Raw genomic sequence first — 21,788 nt, forward strand, 5'->3', positions numbered from 1 at the left:
CAATGTATGCCTGCTCTAAGTGCATTAAAGAGCTAAGCAGATTTCTGCTTCCCAAGTAAATATGACCTTAGGAAACAGGGAGGGTGAACAAGAGAGCTACCCTGAGATTTTCTGCACAACGTAAACACATAAAGATAAAATTGTATTCATTTTCTTAGTATGTACAGCTTTGCCTTTTTTATTTGCATTTTTAATAGTTTTTTTCTTTTAAGTAACAAAATTTCATCCCAACTATGGTATGCTCATTGCTAGGAGATAGTTATCTTTTTCATAAGCTATACAAAGTACATTGTAATAAGTGCATTTAACTCCTGTCTAGGACTTGGATAGGTAGAAGATGTACCAGGCTGCTAACTGTCTTCACTGATGCATCTCACTGCACACCAAACACTCTGCATGGCCAATACAGTAATTTCATGTTTTAAATTTGAAAACAAGGTTGATCTCATGGACCTGAAAGAAAAGTATATGTCAAAATAATCTGAAAGAAAAACATCTATTGAATGAGTTAAAGAAAAAGAACAAAGTTTTACCATGAGGGGGTATTTAAAGTAGTCACTATCGAGGGAGCACTCTTTGGCAGCAAGAGCCAGGCCTTGTAAAATGGGGATAAATATCTATAAGAAAAAAACAAAATCAGAAATATAAGTTTAAGAGAATCTAAGAGTGGGAAGTATGTCAAATAAGGTGCTAGAACTGAATGTCCAGACAATTTCATTCCTTCCCCAGGGAAAAGCTTTTTTGCATATAAAAGTCTAGAATTCAGCCAGAGTGGTGACCTGTTCTTTGACAAGTCTAACCATAAAGTAATACAGCTGAATTCTCCAGAAGTAAAAGGATTTTGGTGAACTCTAATACTCTGACAGGACCCCCAGTAATTCAACAAAACCCAGTAATTCAACAAAACCCATACATTTGAAGCCTGTTGAAAAACTCTCCAGGAGTCGCTCTACTCAATTAAATTCTGCACATCTCAGCAACTATTATGTTCTTGATTACCAAGCATCTATAACCTGTTAAAAAATTCAATTAAATGTTCCAATATTTCCTCCTATCTATCTATCTATCTATCTATCTATCTATCTATCTATCTATCTGTCTATATTGAGACAGAGTCTAGCTCTGTCACCCAGACTGGAGTGCAATGGCACAGTCTCGGCTCACTGCAACCTGCGCCTCTGGGGTTCAAGTGATTCTCCTGCCTCAGCCTCCGGAGTAGCTGGGATTACAGGCACGTGCCACCACACCCGGCTAATTTTTGTATTCTTAGTAGAGACGGGGTTTCACTTTGTTGGCCACGCTGGTTTCGAACTCCTGACCTTGTGATCCACCCGCCTCCGCCTCCCAAAGTGCTGGGATCACAGGCGTGAGCTACCGCACCTGGCCCTCTATCAATATTTTTTAAAAGCCTTTCCCCATTTATTTTGAGGGAAACAAGATAAACAGGCCAACAATCAACATTATTATTACATTAAACTTAAGTTAGAGCAAAGAGCTGGTTGGTGAATGTTGAAATTGACAAAGAAAGCTTTAGTTAGAAAGCCTTACCTCCACACATAGTGTAATTAATACATTAACCTGCTATTGGCACTTAAAGGAACTCAAATCTGCTTTTATACATTTATGATTAATACCAGGTAACACCATGTAAGATTTACTCAGCCTAGCTCATCTTCAGATTTCACAATGCACGCACTGATCAACACATTTAGGCAGTTGGTTGGGATTCAAGGCTAATAACATTAAATAGAAATGTTGTAAACAACAGCTGACAATCTGAATGCCAACAAGTTGTAATAGGAGTATACTACGTAGCCACTAGAACACTTGAAAAATTCCCTTTCCTACTAATTTCATTCCACAATACTGAGCACCTTAATAATTAAAGAGCACAGTACAAAACACAGTTGCCCTGGATGACAAAGTGTCCATGGAGTGTTGTGAGATATCAATACAGCTCTGGAAGAGATCATTCTACGGTTTTTGCAATTCCAACAATCAAGGTAGAAGTAACTTGCTCTCAAAAGCCAGATAAAAATGGAGAAGTAACACTCAGGTGTGGCGTTGGGGAATGCCAACATTGTAATCAAGAAGAAAAGACAAACAGAAGTTCCAGAATCACCAAAAATAAGTTCATAATTGGTCGTCCTGAAAAATCTCCAAATTTTTTTTTAGGGAGGCTACAAGTAAAATATAATTACACTTTCTTGTATAGTTATCCTTTTGTGCAATTAGGGCTTCATTTGCAATAGGCAAAATATTACTAAGCATGATCTTTTTCTTTTTCTTTTTCTTTTTTTTTTCAGACAGAATTTCACTCTGTTGCACAGGCTGGAGTGCAGTGGCGCGATCTCAGCTAAATGCAGCCTCCGTCACTTGGGTTCAAGAGATTCTCCTGCCTCAGCCTCCCAAGTAGCTGGGACTACAGGCATGCACTTCTGCGCCAGGTAATTTTTTGTATTTTGAGTAGAGATGGGGTTTTGCCATGTTGCCCAGCCTGGTCTCGAACTCCTGAGCTCAGGCGATCCGCCTGCCTCGGCCTCCCAAAGCGCTAGGATTACAGGCGTGAGCCACCATGCCTGGCCTGACCTATATATTTTAAATAATTCTTTAATTTTCAAATGAATACCTCCTAGCACTGATTAAAAAATACTGTAAGTGTCCACCTCCAGTCCTAAATTCTAGCTGCTATTTATTTATCTGTGAACATTTCTCAAACATTAAAAGGAGGTAGACATTTCAGTCAAAGATTTAATAATTCACATTTGCCACTCTTTCAAGACAAAAAGGTAAAATGCTGCTTTGCAGTCCAACAGCTCCATCCCAGTTATCATTCCTCTCTAGATAAAACACACGGTAGCACATAAGAAAAGACAAAGAGTATTCAACACTGAGTGGCTGAAAAGTCAGCAGAATTCTGGGATTAAAAACAAACAGGTCTGGGCCAGGCGCTGTGGTTCACCCTTGTAATCCCAGCATTCTGGGAGGCCGAGAGTCCAAGACCAGCCTGGCCAACATGACAAAACCCCATCTCTACTAAAAATACAAAAATTAGGTGGGCGTGGTGGTACGCACCTGTAATCCCAGCTACTTGGGAGGCTGAGGCAGGAGAATCGCTCGAACCCAGAAGGCGAAAGTTGCAGTTAGCTGAGACTGCACCACTGCACTCCAGCCTGGGTAACAGAGAGAGACTCGCCCTCAAAATTAATTAATTAATTAATAGAATAAATAAGTCTGTGGTGGTCGTATAGCACTGTGAATGTAGTAAATGCCACTGAATTTTACACTTCAAAATGGTGGTTTGAGGCTGGGTGTGCTGGCTCATGCCTGTAATCCCAGCACTTTGGGAGGCTGAGGCGGGCGGATCACCTGACATCAGGAATTCAACACCAGTCTGGCCAAGATGGTGAAACCCCATCTCTACTAAAAATAAAAAAAATTAGCCAGGTGTGGTGGCGGGTGCCTGTAATCGCAGCTACTTGGGAGGCTAAGGCAGGAGAATCGCTTGAACCCGGGAGGCGGAGGTTGCAGTGAGCCGAGATCATGCCATTGCACTCCAGCCTGGGCAACAAGAGCAAAATTCCGTTTCAAAACAACAACAACAACAACAACAAAAACAAACAAACAAACAACAACAAAAAAACGGTTTGATGTTGTATGAATTTCACCTAAATTTAAAAAATGCATGACTTCTCTGTCCAAAGCTGGTGATGGGGAAACAAACAAACAAAAAACACCGAGGTCATTTCATAACCTCTTGTGTAAGTTTGTTTATGAATAAAGTAGGCTCAATATACCCCTTTCAGCTGGTCACTGGGCTGATTTTATATAGCGAGAACTACTCGATTCCTCAAATGGTATCCTCTTGAATAGGAAAAGTATTCTAATTACTACCCATTACCTCTCTAATGTAGTGCATCACTTAAACCTTCCAAGACAGTAATTTTTTTTTTTTTTTGAGACAGTCTTGCTCTGTCACCCAGGCTGGAATGCAGTGGTGTAATCTCGGCTCACTGCAACCTCGTCTCCTTGGTTCAAGCAATTCTCCTACCTCAGCCTCCCAAGTAGCTGGGATTACAGGTGCCCATCACCACACCCAGTTAATTTTTGCATTTTTAGTAGAGACGGGGTTTTACCACGTTGGTCAGGCTGGTCTCGAACTCCTGACCTCAGGCGATCCATCCGCCTCAGCCTCCCAAAGTGCTGGGATTACAGGCGTGAGCCACTGCGCCCGACTGACAGTGATTTATTTTCCTGAGAGTTCATTTACCCTTCTAGAGAAGAAAAGCTCACTATGTTGCCATTAATATTTCCATGAGTCAGTAAGATCATCACCTAAGATAAACAGCTAGTGAATTCCAGACAGAGTCACATTAACTGGAATTTTTATTCTTGGATCCTGGCTGCTTCTTTTACAAATATTTTGAAGACTGCTGAAAACACAATTCCCAAGAATTCAAAGGTCTTAAAATTAACAGTTATAAATAATCTTAGGTATAAGACAGAGTGAAAGGAATCATACCAATTACAGCTATTGCCTCTGTTATTCTCTGTAGTCACAAAAAAGGAAGTGATGATACAGCAAACTGTAAGAAAATTTGATAAAAGCCCTTTCATCAGGGAAAAAACTTGTGTGACAGTCGCTAAAGGCAAAGTGCTTACTTTCCCAAACAGGTCCTTCAAACAGCAATGTTAATGACAAAGTTTCACCTTGGAAGAAACCTTCAAGACTACGTACACAGCTTTATTTTTAAGCACTACATATCTGCATTCTCACCTGGCTTTACACAATGAGATACCAAAACAATGTATAAACACCAAATAAAATAATCAGGAAGATATGACACATCTTTCCTAGTGGGAAGAAGACAAAGATTCTATATGGCATGCAGGCTGCCAATGAGCTAATATGGTCATTAAGTTAATCTTACAAACTCAGAGAATGAATTTTTGACACTACTTATCTGGCAAATGCATATCATGCCTTATGCCATCTCTGGGTATTCTTGTTTTAAAAGCTCCTTGAAATCAGGAACGGGGCCTTACATATTCTTTTCATGTTGCCAAAGCACCTAGCATAGACCTTGTTTAAAAGATAGATGTTTGACTGATTCGTTGAAAGGGGCACATGATTTGAACAATGCAGCTGTCAATCTGATTTCCTCAAAAGAATACTGGGTAGGCCTTCTCTCTAATAACACATGGATGTTCAAATTCAGGCAAAAGTTTTCAATGTATGGTCAGAAATTAGCCTCGACATAGAGGCTCTCAGGCTAAAATTTGCAAGAGCAAACTCATACGACCGTACCTGCTTGAATACTTCTTCATCCTGGTGAGTGGTTCTCACCAGTTCCTGAATGAAGCCATATGGGAGATTCCTACACAGCATATACGGCACTAGGAAGGACGGCTGCTGCAAGGACCTGTGGACCCATGAACATTAGGGACGGTGATGAAGTCAACTCACTACAGAGGCACGTGAAATGTCATGTCAGCAACAACTGCCCAGTCAAAAGTCAAACCTGACATCTCCCAAATATTCTGCAAAATAGTTTCAGGTGAAAGCTAACCCTTCTTACCAATAGTAATCACTTTTTGGTCTTTTTAATGAGACACTATGGGAAGTTTCAAAGAATTCATCTTTTCCTACATAGAGCCCTTTAAAAACGAAGCACTGAAAAAAGGAAGCATGGCCAGGCACGGTGGCTCACGCCTGCAACACCAGCACTTTGGGAGGCCGAGGTGGGAGGATCACTTGAGGCCCGGAGTTGAAGACCAGTCTGGGCAACATAGCAAGACTCTGTCTCTACAAAAAATGAAAATATCAACTGGGCAAGATGGTGTGTGCTTGGAGTCCTGGCTACTTGGAAGGCTGAGGCAGGAGGACTGCTTGAGCCCAGGAGTTTGAGGTTATCGTGAGCACTCCAGCCTAGGCAACAGAGTGAGATTCTGTCTCTTAAAAATAAATAAATAAATAAAAATAAAAAAGAAGTATTATATGTTTTTTGTTGTTGTTGTTTGTCGTTTTTTAGAGATGGAGTCTCGCTCTGTTGCCCAGGCTGGAGTGCAGTGGCGCGATTTTGGCTCACTGCAACCTCCACCTCCTGGGTTCAAGCAATTCTCCTGCTCAGCCTCTCGAGTAGCTGGGACTACAGGCGCCTGCCACCACACCTGGCTAATTTTTGTATTTTTAGTAGAGATGGGGTTTCACCATGTTGGTCCCAAACTCCTGACCTCAGGTGATCCACCCGCCTCGGCCTCCCAAAGTGCTGGGATTACAGGTGTAAGCCACCACACCCGGCCGTATTATATGTTTCTTTATGCCTCATCTAAGTTGGGGGAAAAAATATTAGTAGTGGCTGAGGGCTTATTAATTTTAATCAAGGAACTTTTTTAAAGTTTTGGTACATGTATATAATTTTCCTTCTTTTTGAAAAGTTTCAAAAACATATGGTTATGGCATACAAAATAACATAAGAACACCTAGAATAAATAAATGTAATGTTATGTTTGTGAATTTTTATTTATTTAGTATTATTATTATTTTTTGAGACAGTCTTGCTCTGTTGCCCAGGCTGGAGTGAAGTGGCGTGATCTCAGCTCACTGCAACCTCCACCTCCCGGGTTCAAGCGATTCTCGTGCCTCAGCCTCCCTAGTAGTTGGGATTACAGGTGCACGCCACCATGCCCAGCTAATTTTTTGTATTTTTAGTAGAGACAGGGTTTCACCATGTTGCCCAGGCTGGTCATGAAGTCCTGAGCTCAGGCAATTCATCTGCCTTGGCCTCCCAAAGTGATAGGATTATAGGCGTGAGCCTGGCCTGTAAACTTTTAATTTTTTATTATTTTATTAATTTTTATTTTTTGAGACAGAGTCCTGCTCTGTCACTCAGGCTGGAGTGCAGTGGCATGATCTCGGCTGCAACCTCCACCTCCTGGGTTCAAACGATTCTCTGGCCTCAGCCTCCCAGGTAGCTGGGATTATAGGCATGCGCCACGATGCCCGGCTAAGTCTTTTGTATTTTTAGTAGAGATGGAATTTCGCCATGTTTGCCAGGCTAGTCTCAAACTCCTGACCTCAGGTGATCCACCAGCCTCAGACTCCCAAAGTGCTGGGATTACAGATGTGAGCTACCACGCTCAGCCTAAACTTTTAAATGTAAGTTTTTTCCTTTAGATATTTTTTATATAAAAGAAATGAAATATACATCCTTTTTAAAAACTTGCTACCTTTAGAAGACTGAGAGGCAAAGAAAAAAATTTTAAAAAACAAAATAAAAACAAAAATTTGCAACCTTTATAGGATTCTCAGAAGCAAATAATGTAGCACTTTGGTTGATTCCTAAACTATCTATTCCATTACTATTCTTTATTACTCAGTAACAGAAATTGACCGTGTTATACATGAAAGATGATGATCCACACATTTTATCAAATACCTCCACCAACTTCAGGCAGTTGCTGTACAGTCAGTTACTAATTTTCTGCCTTGCTTGTCCACATAGTTCAACAATGGTCTATTTCAAAAAGCAGGCAGAATTCTTAAAACATAACTCATTTCTTTTTAAAATATGCTTTGTACTGCTTTAGAAGATGAGGAAGAAAGGAGTGTTTATTTTCATAGTATTTTAGCAAAGGAAAGGGACCTTCATTTTACAGGTGAGGAAGGGAGTTATCTAAGGTGGTGCAAGAATGGCCGGAGAGCCTGATGTCCACTGATGGCTAGGGCCCTCTGCCTGCTAATGTCAAGCACGTCATGGGTCTTCATACCTGGGCTGTGTTAGGGAGCCTTGTAGTACTAAAGCAGTATGGGATATGCACTGTGAGCGGATGTTGCTCAGAAGCTGGCTGACTGCTGGCTGGCTGCACATCTGAAAAGGAAAGGTGGAAGTGAGGACGACAAGAAACAATACAATTTCATGCTGTTAAAAACAAGAGCTAAAAGGGATGGTCCATCAGTAAACAGTGTGCTTTCCTCTTCCTTTATTCTTAGTGAACGAGCTACAGTAACTGTGCCTTCCAAGTGTACTGCCTCTGCAGAAACTGATGTCAGAGAAGAAAGAAGCATAAGTTTGAGGTGACCAAACTTATACTTAAGAACCTTGGAGGCTGGGCGTGGTGGCTCACACCTGTAATTCCAGCACTTTGGGAGGCCAAGGTGAGCGAATCACTTGAGGTGAGAAGTTTAAGACTAGCCTGGGCCGGGCGCGGTGGCTCACGCCTATAATCTCAGCACTTTGGGAGGCCGAGACGGGCAGATCATAAGGTCAGGAGATCGACGCCATCCTGGCCAACATGGTGAAACCCCATCTCTACTAAAAGACAAAAAATTAGCCAGACGTGGTGGTGCACGCCTATAGTCCCAGCTACTCAGGAGGCTGAGGCAGGGGAATCACTTGAACCCAGGAGGCAGAGATTACAGTGAGCCAAGATTGCGCCACTGCACTCCAGCCTGGCGACAGAGTGAGACTCCATCTCAAAAAAAAAAAAAAGACCAGCCTGGCCAACATGGTGAAACCCCATCTCTACCAAAAAAAAAAAAAAAATTAGCTGGGTGTGCCGGGTGCGGTGGTTCACACTTGTAATCCCAGTACTTTGGGAGGCCAAGGTGGGCGGATCACCTGAGGTCAGGAGTTGGAGACCAGCCTGACTAATATGGAGAAACCCCATCTCTACTAAAAATACAAAATTAGCCGGGCATGGTGGCTCATGCCTGTAATCCCAGCTACTCAGGAGGCTGAGGCAGGAGAATTGCTTGAACCTAGGAGGTGGAGGTTGCAGTGAGCTGAGATAGCATCACTGCACTCCAGCCTGGGTGACAGAACGAGACTCCATCTCAAAAAAACAAAAAAACAAAAACCTTGGAGACATGCCCACTCATTTCGCTTCTGCTAAGCTAAATACAACAAAGCCCAAAGAAGGCCTTTTACAAATATGACTAACCAGTGGACGACGAGGTTTGTTTCTAACGTAAAACTAAAATCAGAAAATGAAATAGGAATAAAATGAGAAAACAATGAAGCCAGTCAAGAGAAGTGATGGGAAAAGGGTAGCTTACTGAGTTTAAGCCCAGCCTTGCAACTTATTGTTTACGTGATTCTGGACAAGTACTTAATCTCTCTGAGAGTCATTTGCTTAGTCATACGTTGGAAAAAGAATGCCTATGTTATACCAGGTTCCATTGCACTAATAGGGCAACTGTGAGGATACAAGCTAATGTCGACCTGGCACAGTCCTTGGCAATCTACAGAGGCTCTATAATGTTGGTTATTATAACCAACCAGTAGAATTATCAGGGCCATATGAGTCACTGGCGGTACCCAGCTACAGTGTGGTCAAGAGAGGACTCTGAAGCCAGGCCATCTAGGTTCAAACCTTGGCCCTGTCTCCACTAGAATGTGAGTTCCACGAGGGCAGCGATCTCTGTTTTGTTCATTGACACATCCTAAGTTACTAGTACTGTGCCTGGCACATGGCAAATGTTCGATAATTGCTTTACTGATTGAATAAATGAATCAATGCTCCAGGGGTGGGGATAATCAAACAAATAACTAGGCTTTTTTTTTTTTTTTAAGTTAATCCATTTCATATTACCTTTGGTGCTTTTTTTTCCTCTATTCCAACTCGGTCAAAACACTCGATGAGGTAGTTCAGCATATCTGTCTCTTTGCAGGTTTCGATGGTGAAATGGTCACTGTAGGAATCCCAATTACTTGCTCCACCAGAGGCTCCCAAACTTTAGAGAAGACAAAAAGAAATTATGATTCTTATCTCGATTATTTTTGGCAGAGTTTGCATTTCTGCAGCAGAAAGCCTGTTAGGATCCCTGTACACATAACAAAGCACAAACACCCATGCGGCCAAGATCCACCCTGACTGCTTGTTTCACCTGCTCCAAAGCCAACAATAGTAACTTTTGGTAACATTTCAGGGACCTAAGGAGGGCTGCTTCTTACTGCAGGTGGCAACTTATAAAACCAGAAGCACTAAGAACTGGTATCAAGTATTAAGCATTGGAAGGGACATCACAGGTACTTTAACCAAAAAGAATGGCATCACTCAAGACACCTGTAGGTTAAAGCCAGACTATGCTACTGCTGTAATCAAACTCTTTGGGGGAGAAGTTATAAGGGACTGACAATATAGCCCTCATCTTTGTGACTTCTACCATGGATCTCAAAAGCCCTCATCTAACATTTGGCAATAGAACCAAAGGTTAAGAAACTCTCCAGTTAGGAGGAGACATGAACATATTTGCTATCAACATAAAAACTCCAAAACTATCAGTGAAAAAGGTAAAGTAGTATAGTAAAAGACAAAACAAAAATATTGTACTAGGAGTAACCAGATGTGGGTTCTAGTCTCAACCCCACTGCTTACTTGTTACCTGAACCTAGAACCTCTATCTCTTTTGCAGTGGGGTTTTAATGAAATAATGTGGAGGTGCTTTGTAAAATATCAGCAGTCTATACTGTGAAGCACTGTTATGTTAGTAATAACTATCCTCTGAGATAAAAACCAAACATAAGCACAAGAGTTAAATTTGAGGACATTAAACAAAGTTAAAATCAACCATTGACAGGCCACATAACAACTCTGGTGTTTAACTCACAAACGAATTTGATATACATAAAAGATACATACGGATTAATTACGACAGGAAAAAGTAAGGAGTACTGAAATGAAGAAAATGAGAAAACATAAACTTAGCAAAAAAGCTACATACAGAAGATGATAAAGGATGGTAATATGGCCGGGTATGGTGGCTCATGCCTGTAATCCCAGCACTTTCGTAGACCAAGGCAGGTGGATCACTTGAGGCCAGGAGTTCAAGACCAGCCTGACCAACAGGGTGAAACCCTGTTTCTACTAAAAATACAAAAATTTGTTGGGTGTGGTGGCACATGTCTGTAATCCCAGCCACTCAGGAGGCTGAGGCACAAGAATCACTTGACCGTGGGAGGAGGTTGTTGCAGTGATCCGAGATCATGCCACTGCACTCCTGCCTGGGCGACAGAGAGAGATGCTGTCCTAAAATAAAAGAAAAAAGTATGGGAACATCAGGATTGTGAGAGACACATCCCTACTTCAACCCAGGACACATAATTAATGTCTAGAAACTAACAGGACCAAGAGGAATTGACATGTTTTACAGACAGATAGATATGCATAACTAATTTTGGAACACATTTGTAACACATGCGCCACATAACAACATTTCACTCTATGATGAACCACATATACCATAGTGGTCCCACAAGGTTATAATGTCATCTTTTTACTGTATCTTTTCTATGTTTAGACATGTTTAGATACACAAATACTCACCATAATTGGCATTAATCATCTAATTGCCTAGAGTGTTCAGTGCACTAACATGCAGTGCAGGTTTGTAGCCTAAGAGAAATAGGCTACATATCACATAGCCTAGGTGTGTAGTAGGCTGTATGATCTAGGTCGTGTAAGTATACTCTATGATGTTCACACAATGACCAATCTGCCTAACGATCCATTTCTCAGAATGTATCCCTCTCGTTAAGGGACACATGTCTGTATGGACATTATTGTCCTTAGACTGGTGGAAAACTACACATAATTGACCTTGGAATAAAGGTGTGATATTGGCCAAGCGCAGTGGCTCATGCCTGTAATCCCAGCACTTTGGGAGGCTAAGGTAGGTGGACCACTTGAGGTATAGGAGTTGGAGACCAGCCTGACCAACATGGTGAAACCCTATCTCTACTAAAAATACAAAAAAATTAGCCAGGCATGGTGGCATGTGCCTGTAATCCCAGCTACTTGGGAGGCTGAGGCAGGAGAATCTCTTAAATCCCGGGAGGCAGAGGCTGCCGTGAGCTGAGATCGCACCACTGCATTCCAGCCTGGGCAACAGAGCGACTATGATATTGGCTGGGCACGGTGGCTCATGCCTGTAATCCCAGCACTTTTGGGAGGCCAAGGCGGGCAGATCACTTGAGGTCAGGAGTTCGAGACCAGCCTAGCCTGCTATTAAAAAAAAAAAAAAAAAAAAAAGTATGGTATTAAAGTATTTCAGTAAGAAGGAGAAAACAATGCTACTTTGAAATCCAAGGCGTTCAGCCTAGAGTCTAGTAAATTTGAACTCCAACAACCTATTACATAGGCCTGACAGGTGAAAGCAAAGGGAGACAACGAGGCTGAGAAGGAGTCAAAGGAACAAGGCAGCCAACTCCCTGCCGACTGAGTAGGTAACTAAGCCACCCACAAAGCCCTCGCCAGAGTCATGACAAGGCTGGGCAGGTCCGTGTGGGATCCCTTAACAAACAAAGGCAATTAATTATTGTGTCTTTTTTTTGAGATGGAGTCTTGCTCTGTCACCCAGGTTGGAGAGCAGTGGTGTGATCTCCGCTCAGTGCAAACTCCGCCTTCTGGGTTCAAGCAATTCTTGTGCCTCAGCCTCCCAAGCCGCTGGGACTACAGGCGCTCGCCACCATGCACAGCTAATTTTTGTATTTTTAGTAGAGACAGCGTTTCACCATGTTGGCCGGGATAGTCTCGAACTCCTGACCTCAAGTGATCCATCTGCCTCAGCCTCACAAAGTGCTGGGATTACAGGTGTGAGCCACAGCACCTGGCCAATTATTGTGCCTTTATAGCAACTAATTTTTTGGTATACTTTATTAATTAATGGCAGGATCTGGTATCTGCTGACTGGCTTGATAACTGAAAAGTGAGTACTGTAATAAAGCACAGGAAAAACACAAACTAGAACAAACAGAAAAAGCCATCAACCAATGAGAGAAGTGCAGGGAACCCCCCGAAAGGAAAAAATAAATATCTATCTTTGCTTGTAGTAATTTCAGTTAGTTTCAAGACCTGCGATCCCTCCTCTGCTGCTAACATTCATAACTCAGTGACTATATTCACTGCACTTTGTAAGGATGAACTTTGCTAAAACAGGCTTGTACCTACACACAATTGAGGGTAATTTTCCTATGAACAGCTCTTGCAGATGACAATGAAAATAGATCTTCTTCATGTTTAAAATGAAAATATGAAACTCTATTTCTTGATAATAAGCCCCATTTTTCTCACATCTTTACATTTCTGGGAAGAAACGCATCTTTTTTTTTTTTTTTTTTTTTTGAGACGGAGTCTCGCTCTGTCACCCAGACTGGATTGCAGTGGCACGATCTTGGCTCACTGCAACCTCTGCATCCCAGGTTCAACCGATTCTCCTGCCTCAGCCTCCTGAGCAGCTGGGACTGCAGGCGCACGCCACCATGCTGGCTAATTTCTGTATTTTTAGTAGAGACGGGGTTTCACCATGTTGGCCAGGATGATCTCGATCTCCTGACCTCGTGATTCACCCATTTCGGCCTCCCAAAGGGCTAGGATTACAGGTGTGAGCCACCGCGTCCAGCCGAAAAGCATCTTATGTTTGATGTCAATAGGTCCTTGCCAGCTGCCAGGCCTCAGTCTGATGCAGCACCCCCAGCCAGCATGTGAGCGTGCATGTGAACTCAGCATGCTTAGATGGCGCTGGCTCATGCAACTGCCACTGAAATTACTCCCATTCCTAGCAATACATCCTACTTCATTTTAACTTAAATTTGAAACCCTCACTGCCACTTGAAATATTTTCACAAACTGTGCACTCACCCATGAAAAGTGACAATGTATGTAGAAGACTACGTAGACGATTGCTTTTCTTGTGCCAGGCAATGCGGGGAAAGGCACTCAGGATATATAAGAGAATGTTCAAAGCTAAAAGAGCTCAGTGTGTTTTGGTGATTGATATGGTTGGGATGTTTGTCCACATCTCATGTTGAAATGCAGTCCCCAGTGTTGGAGCAGGGGCCTAGTGGGAGGTGACTGGATCATGGGGACAGATCCCTCACCAATGGCTTAGCACCATCCCCTTGGTGATGAGTGAGTTCTTGCTCAGTGAGCTCACGTGAGATCTGGTTGTTTAAGAGTCTGGGACATCCTCCTCCTCTCTGTTGCTCCTGCTCTCGCCATGTGACCTGCCTGCTCCCCGTTCACCTCCTGCCATGACTGGAAGCTTTCTGAGGCCCTCACAAGAAGCAGATGCTGGTGTCATGCTTCTTGGACAGCCTGAGGTACCGTGAGCCAATTAAACCTCTTTTCGTTATAAATTACCCTTTCTGTATGGCAATGCAAATGGACTAACACAGTAATCACCAGCCAGGCACCAAACAAACTGACTTGCAAGGCGGCAGATGGGGGGAGTGAAACAAAGCTTTAACCAAACAGGAAATGTAACATCAACCTCAGTATTTGTCAATATGTTTCAAAATTATAATATTAATCCTAAAGGTGCCAGAGTAAATCATGATCACAAGTAAGAAAAGTGGCCAGTTTCACTAATACAAGCATAAGTGTCAATGGTCAAAAACTGATTTACAAGAATTTTTAGATTCAAACTGAAAGAGGTAGATTCAAACTTTGAGTGTGATACTGAAGGAGAAAGTGGAATATAGTACATGCATAAATTTATGCTATGAAGAAATATTTCTACACTTTGGGAGGCTGAGCGGGGGCAGATCACTTGAGGTCAGGAGTTCAAGACCAGCCTGGCCAATGTGATAAAACCCCGTCTCTACTAAAAATACAAAAATTAGCCGGGCATGGTGGCGGGTGCCTGTAATCCCAGCTACTTGGGAGGCTGAGGCAGGTGAATCACTTGAACCTGGGAGATGGAGGTTGCAGTGAGCTGAGATCACGCCACTGCACTCCAGCCTGGGAGACAGAGCGAGACTCCATCTAAAACAAAACAAAACAAAACAAAAAAGAAATATTTCTAAATATTTAAAGTAGTATTTAATATTTTCCCTCAGCTGTACAAAATTCATGATGCTTTTACAACTGTGACCTCCTCAAATCTTGGAAATATGTCATATTTAAGTCCTAAGAGTATCTAGAAAATTATACCTCCCTCTGGGAGAATATGCAAACCATTTTCTGATAACTACATTAACAGTCCAATGTAACCAAGTAATTACTTAACATAATAGAAACAGAGCTGCATCCTTCTGAAAACACAATGTAAATGTGCCTAGGGATTACACGTGCATCAGATCTGTGCAGACTGAACCCCATTTTAAATGCACTAATAAAAACTTGCTCTTAAAGCGACTCTGTTTCAGTTTCTTCTATAATTACCCTCCCATTTACTGACTTCTCAAATGCAGCCTTTGGAATTTGCATTTTCTTCCTTTTTTTTTTTGAGACAGAGTCTTGCTCTGTTGCCCAGGCTGGAGTGCAGTGGTGTGATCTTGGCTCACTGCAACCTCTGCCTCTCGGATTCAAGTGATTCTCCTGCCTCAGCCTCTCTAGTAGCTGGGATTATAGGCACATGCCACTATGCCTAGCTAATTTTTGTATTTTTAGTAGAGAAGAGGTTTCGCCATGTTGGCCAGGCTAGTCTTGAACTCCTGACCTCAAGTAATCCGCCCACCTCGGCCTCTCAAAGTGCTGGGATTACAGGTGTGAGCCACCGCGCCTGGCCTTGCATTTTCTAATAGCAAGGCAAAGTCAGAGTTGTGCAAGTTTAAGCACTATAAATTCATTTAACAAATGTTGCTAATGGATGTTCTGTGTTCTAGGCACTGCTGAAGGTCCTGGAATAGTGCACGGAACCAGGCAGATGAAGAACGAGTGTGTGTGCATGGGTGCGTGTGTGTTCTATATAATGTTTGAGACAATGAGGTCAGTGGCCACCCTCTGATAGACCTGAGGAGAGTGAGGGAGCCGGCCATACAGCTATCTAGCGGGGAGAGTGGTCCGAAGGGGAGAAACAAGTACAAAGGCCTAAGGCAGGAGGGAGTATTATGTGCAAAGAACAGGAGTCCAGTATATGAGTTAGGGGAAGTAGACAAGCAGAGGGAGATTAAGTTAGAGTGGGGCATGTATGTGCATGTGCGCTTGGTGTGGGGTGTGTGTAGTGTGTGGTGTGTGTGTGTGTAGTCTGTGGTGTGTGTGTGTGTAGTGTGTGGTGTGTGTGTGTGGTGGGTGGAGGTGTGTGTGTGTGTGGTGTGTGGTGTGTGTGTGGTGTGTGTGTGGTGTGTAGTGTGTGTGTGTAGTGTGTGGTGTGTGTGTGGTGTGTGGTGTGTGTGGTGTGTGTAGTGTGTGGTGTGTGTGGTGTGTGTAGTGTGTGGTGTGTGTGTCTGTGTGGTGTGTGGTGTGTGTGTGGTGTGTGGTGTGTGGTGTGTGTAGTGTGTGGTGTGTGTGGTGTGTGTGTAGTGTGTAGTGTGTGTATGTAGTGTGTGGTGTGTAGTGTGGTGTGTGTAGTGTATAGTGTGTGGTGTGTAGTGTGTAGTGTGTGGTGTGTGTGTAGTGTGTGGTGTGTGTGTGTAGTGTGTGGTGTGTGTAGTGTGTGGTGTGTGTAGTGTGTAGTGTGTGGTGTGTAGTGTGTAGTGTGTGGTGTGTGTGTAGTGTGTGGTGTGTGTGTGTGTAGTGTGCGGAGTGTACGTGAGATGCAGGGTCTCGTAGACCATGGTCAGAGGCTTTGGATTTTACTCTGTGTGAGAAGGGAAATCACTGGGGGATGTTAGGGATAGATATGGTGGAAAGACCGTGTGTGTGTGTGTGTGCGTGTGTGTGTGTGTCAGAGAGAGAAAGAGACAGAGAGAAGAGCGGGACACAGTTTCACTCTAGCACCCAGGCTGGAGTGCAGTGGCATGATCATGATTCACTGCAGCCTCTAACTCCTGGGCTCACACAAGCCTCCCACCTCGGCCTCCAAAGTGATAGGATTACCTGTGCTTGCCACTGTGCCCAGCCAGAAGGATTTCTTTTCCACTGTTTCTATGTTTCAACCCCAAGCAGTGACGATCAGCAAAAACAGGAGAGTGAATGTCAACGTTTTTCACTATTCACTAATTTTCCCTTTCTCTACTCATACAAGGCTTGTGACATTCAAGATTTGACCTCCTTCACTGAAATATCTACAGTTAAAAAACAAACACAAAACCACCAAATTTCCTTCTAGTCATCAACTTCCTAGGAAACAACTAGAAACATTTTCCTCTGGATAACTTCTATGGTATCTTTATCACAGGGTAATTTTTTTTTTTCAGATCAACTTCCAGCTTTTATTTATTGATTTATTGATTTTTATTAACTTTTATTTTAGGTTTGGGGGTACATATGAAGGTCTGTTATAGGAGGTTTGCTGTACAGATTATTTCATCACCCATGCATTAAGCCCAGCACCCAACAGTTATCTTTTCACACCCAACAGTTATCTTTTCACACACGGTAATTCTCACTTCACTCACTTATGCCACTCCTGCAAAAAGCAGTTCTTTATATCTCAAACAGTTCTTTTCTCAGAAGTCTGCAAAACATTACAGAAGGAATGTTTTACTTTTTTAAAATTAATCCTTATCATCACCCCTATAAATACTTAACATATAAATGTATGTTCCAACTACTTCCAAAAAGATTTGTAAGACATCGAATCCACTGGGCCAGCAGATGGAGAGAGTGATCCAACCCCTGATGATTCTTTCTTCTATGACATTAGTCTTACCAGGCAAGAAGTGAGTGTTAAAATCGCTTACTTCAGAGTAAAAAAATTCTGGGAAGATCAATGAGAAAGGCAGAAGGATAAAATGCTATTTCTTTGCTGACTGTTCAAAGTAACAAGGTTATGGCTGGACACAGTGGCTCACGCCTGTAATCCCAGCAATCTGGGAGGCTGAGGTGGGCGGATCACCTGAGGTCAGAAGTTTGAGACTTTGGGAGGCCAAGGTGGGCAGATCACCTGAGGTCTGGAGTTTGAGACCACCCTGGCCAACATGGTGAAACCCTGTCTCTACTAAAAATACAAAAATTAGCCAGGTGTGGTGGCATGCACCTGTAATCCCAGCTACTTGGGAGGCTGAGGCACGAAAATTGCTTAAACTCAGGAGATGGAGGTTGCAATGAGCCAAGATCACTCCACTGCACTCCAGCTTGGGTGACAAAGCGAGACTCCATCTCAAAAAAAAAAAAAAAAGTAACAAAGTTTTTTGCTAGCTCTTCTTGGCTCTGACCCTACTTAGAAGAACCCTAAGTTCTTCTACTTGTTTACATAGTTATGTCATGTATTTTTACCCATGCTTTGGCATTCTTTTTTATATCAACTAAGAACCTATAAGCTGCCAAAATCTGGATGATCACAGTTCACTGTAACGGCCAACAAGGGACATATCAACTGACTGGGATGGCATTTTGTAATTAAGGAGTGAAATACTGGCACTTCCTTGCCAAAGGAACCGAGTAGATGCAGACTCTCGGCAGCAAAAACAGTAGTAAGGAACAAGAACAAACAAGACCTATTTGGGCAAAAATGGAAAAGTGGGTGGCAGCACGGTGTGGTGGTGAACAAGAGTCTGGATTCAGGATGCTCAAGTCTGAATGCATTTCTATGACTCTGACCCTCTTGTCTGTCCCCCCGGCCCCGCCCGTTCCCCCCCGCCACTTCCTTACAGCAGGCTACAGCGAGGAGTAAAGGGGCTGATGCATGGACAGAGCTGACACCACATCTGGTGCACAATGCTCCATGAGTATTTGCAGATATTTTTATACACTTGGTACATTTTATTCCTCCTAGTAGGGAGAGAATTTAGATCTGAGGCAAGGCTGGGGTGTTAGAAGTCCAGAAAGAGAGGTATTAGTAAAAGCAGCACACAATCTGATACGGTTGTTAGAGAAAGTCACAACTAAATAGGCCAGTGAGAGAGAATTTCTCCCACAGAAAATTTACAGTAAAACAGATAACACAGCACTTTTACCATGTGGAAACTGATTCCTAGGAAGGATGCCTGCTTTATTATTATAATCATGTAATAGGATTTTATCTACGTGAAAAAGACATTTTTTCACCTTTGGGAAATTTACTTGAGAAATGGTGATAAAATGTTCAACGTAATACAAATATCAACCTTCCTGAATCAATATTCAACCTTGTATCAACATTCCTCTGTCTCTTTATATATTCTCTAATGATTCTTCTGAATACCATCGAATTGAATGAAGTGTACCTAACTCCTACTGCAGTCTCTATTTATAGCCTGGAGTTATTTTTGAACAGTGCTGGGCACAAACACCAACCCAGTCCACAGGAAACTTCAATTTAAGAGCAAAATTGTAAGACAATGAGTCAGAGGATTAGAAAGAAGGTGCTATTATATTCTCTTTCTCAAAGTCACCTACACAACCCAAGTAGTGCTTTTCACTCGGTTTCCAGGGGTAAACATTCAGCAACATCCAGAACTATGTTTCAGCCTCTGCGGTCATTTCAAAGGCTCTTTAAACAAATGGGGTCTGGCTACACTGAGGTCCAGGAGGTGCTAAGAGAAATTTAAGGCTAGACATGAAAGCAAAGTCACAGTTATGCCAGACGGTATGACCTCATATGTTCTTCGATGGATTGCCCAGACTGAGCTCAATGGGGGTGAATGGGGGGCGGGGGAGGCTGGGAGGGGGTGGGAAGGGAGCGCGCGCGCACACACACACACACACACACACACACACATGCACACACACTTCCCCCAAATCCCAGCCCCTCTCCCATTACTAAATAGCAGCAATCCATGCAACTGTACTTAAGAAAACATGCCTCAGAGAGTACAAGTTGTCACATCTGATAGTTCACAATAACATTCTCACAATAGATAAATGAAGGGTCCCTCATTTTAGATCTAAAGGCGGATAAACTTGATGACTGATCTTTAATCTGTTTTCATGCTTTTGAAAAATGATTATATATAAAGTTTTCCTCCAAACTTGCTAGGCGACAACTCTGAAAATTCTGGGGCCAGACACAGTGACTCACTCCTGTAATCCCAACATTTTGGGAGGCCAAGACGGGCAGATCATTTGAGGTCAGGAGTTCGAGACCAGCCTGGCCAACCTGGGGAAACCCTGTCTCTACTAAAAATACAAAAATTAGCCGGGCATGGTGGCGGGCGCCTGTAATCCCAGCTACTTGGTAGTCTGAGGCAGGAGAATCACTTGAACCCAGGAGGAGGAGGTTGCAGTGAGCAGAGATCACGCCACTGCACTCCAGCCTGGGCAACAAGAGCAGAACTCTGTCAAAAAAAAAAAAAAAAAAGGAAAGAAAGAAAGGAGATGAGAGAGAGAGAGAGAGAAAGAGAGAGAAAGAAAGAAAAAGAAAATTCTCCTATGTGCTACTTTATCCCACAAGAAGGTCTGAACACATCAGTATACCCTGGAGCCCACCTCATTTGACCTATCCTGCCTGGATTCAAAGCACACCCCTTGTTAGAGCTTATAGAAGTTAGTTCCTAAGCATCTATGCACATGCAGGGGTAAGACTCCATTCCTCTGATACCTGGACCCAAACTGGACACAAGAAAAATCATCACCACCACCACCACCACCTTCGTCATCACCATCACCATCATCATCATCTTCTTCTTCATCTTCTTCATCACTACTGTCCCCAGAAAGTGCGAGGAAGAGGAAGGAGAAAGGATTGTCGTACATACTACCACAACAAAAGCAAAAAAGGCCATCAGAGAACAAAGAAAAAGCAAGAGGGGGAGAAGCTTTTGCAACTGCTGTCCTTTTAAATAAACCGTACACTAAAACTTTTGGCCACTGACATGCAGAAACATAATTCACCTAAATTATAGAAACACATACAGGTACATTGAGAGAAGGGGCCACTGAATTAGTGGAATTCTGATACTGCTTCCTTCTAAGAGACTGAACTTACATATAAGTAAAACTCAACACGTCAGGGCATGAACCGACCCACCCGACTCACCAGAAGTAAAAAACACCAGGCCCAGATTTGCTCCCACACCTGCTTGGTCTGATTGCATTTCAACTACCACTGGCAACAGGACAAAAGGCCAAAAAGGATTCCTGTGTGCCCCAACTCTCAAAGGGAAGAAAGGGATTCACAATAGAATAGAGCAACCCAAACTTTCCAGCATGATTAGAGCCTGGCAGAAGCATGGACTCAGAGTACGTGCCTACCAAACTAGTTAGCCACACAGGTTAATAACCCAAAACAACAATTTAACAGAGTCAGTGTCACACAGCACTTCTTCCAAACCGTGTTAATCTCCTTTCCCTGCACCGCAAACACACACGCAACTCTCCTGTGGGATAAATACCTAGGAGAGATCCTCAGGGAGGAGGGGCGTCTGCTCGCGGCACTGGGTGAGGCGGGTGGTAGGGGTGGACCCGTGCTGCTGGGCCTCTGTCTGGAACTGCTGGCGGGCACTGCTTGGGGGCTATTGGCGAGGGCAGGGGGACTTGGGGAGCTCGACAGAATGGAGACGCCTGAGGATGCCCATGGGTGAGTGACAGTGTAGGGGCGATACCGCGGGGATGAAGGCTGGCTTCCCGCAGCAGTTCCAGAGGCTGCACTGTGAGGACTGAGGGGAGTGGAAGGCACAGCCAACTGGCTGGCTGCACGGGAAGGCGAGGCAAGAGACGGGCCCATCACGGGAACAGAGCTCCAGAAACTGGGAGTGGGAGCCGGACTACTTTCATAGAGGCTAAATTAGTTGAGAAAGGGAGGAAAGAAGAGAAAAATCAAAGAAAAACTTGAGATAACTAACTAAAACAGAAAATATCAAGCTTTTAAAGGAGAATAATTTCAGTTCAAGTATATCTAGCAGATAAACACCTAAATAATTATAATCTAATTGCTCTATTGATCTACAGGCTATACTTACAAGACAATAAAGTCCCCATTCGAAGAATGATGTAGTATACACAGCCAACTGCTTCTAAAATTTCATCTAGCAATATCTTAACCA

General features: G+C 43.0%; 1 protein-coding gene across 4 annotated transcripts in view; it reads right to left on the bottom strand.

Annotated features, from left to right (window-relative positions):
• The window catches only part of UBE4B (ubiquitination factor E4B), a 148,326-nt gene that overhangs the window by 53,753 nt on the left and 72,785 nt on the right, over positions 1–21,788 (bottom strand). For 2 of the 4 annotated variants that reach the window (XM_054556663.2, XM_063715149.1), the window contains 5 exons: positions 21,138–21,524; positions 9,595–9,736; positions 7,771–7,871; positions 5,309–5,423; positions 534–617 (listed from right to left, as the gene is read on the bottom strand). In XM_054556663.2, coding sequence (XP_054412638.1) covers positions 534–617; positions 5,309–5,423; positions 7,771–7,871; positions 9,595–9,736; positions 21,138–21,524 — 829 coding nt within the window. The remainder of the gene's footprint in view (positions 1–533; positions 618–5,308; positions 5,424–7,770; positions 7,872–9,594; positions 9,737–21,137; positions 21,525–21,788) is intronic. The other 2 variants (XM_024253272.3, XM_054556655.2) reach the window with 1 other exon arrangement.

This window comes from Pongo abelii, chromosome 1 (genome assembly GCF_028885655.2).
Source record: "Pongo abelii isolate AG06213 chromosome 1, NHGRI_mPonAbe1-v2.0_pri, whole genome shotgun sequence".
In the NCBI taxonomy this organism is placed as follows: Eukaryota; Metazoa; Chordata; class Mammalia; order Primates; family Hominidae; genus Pongo; species Pongo abelii.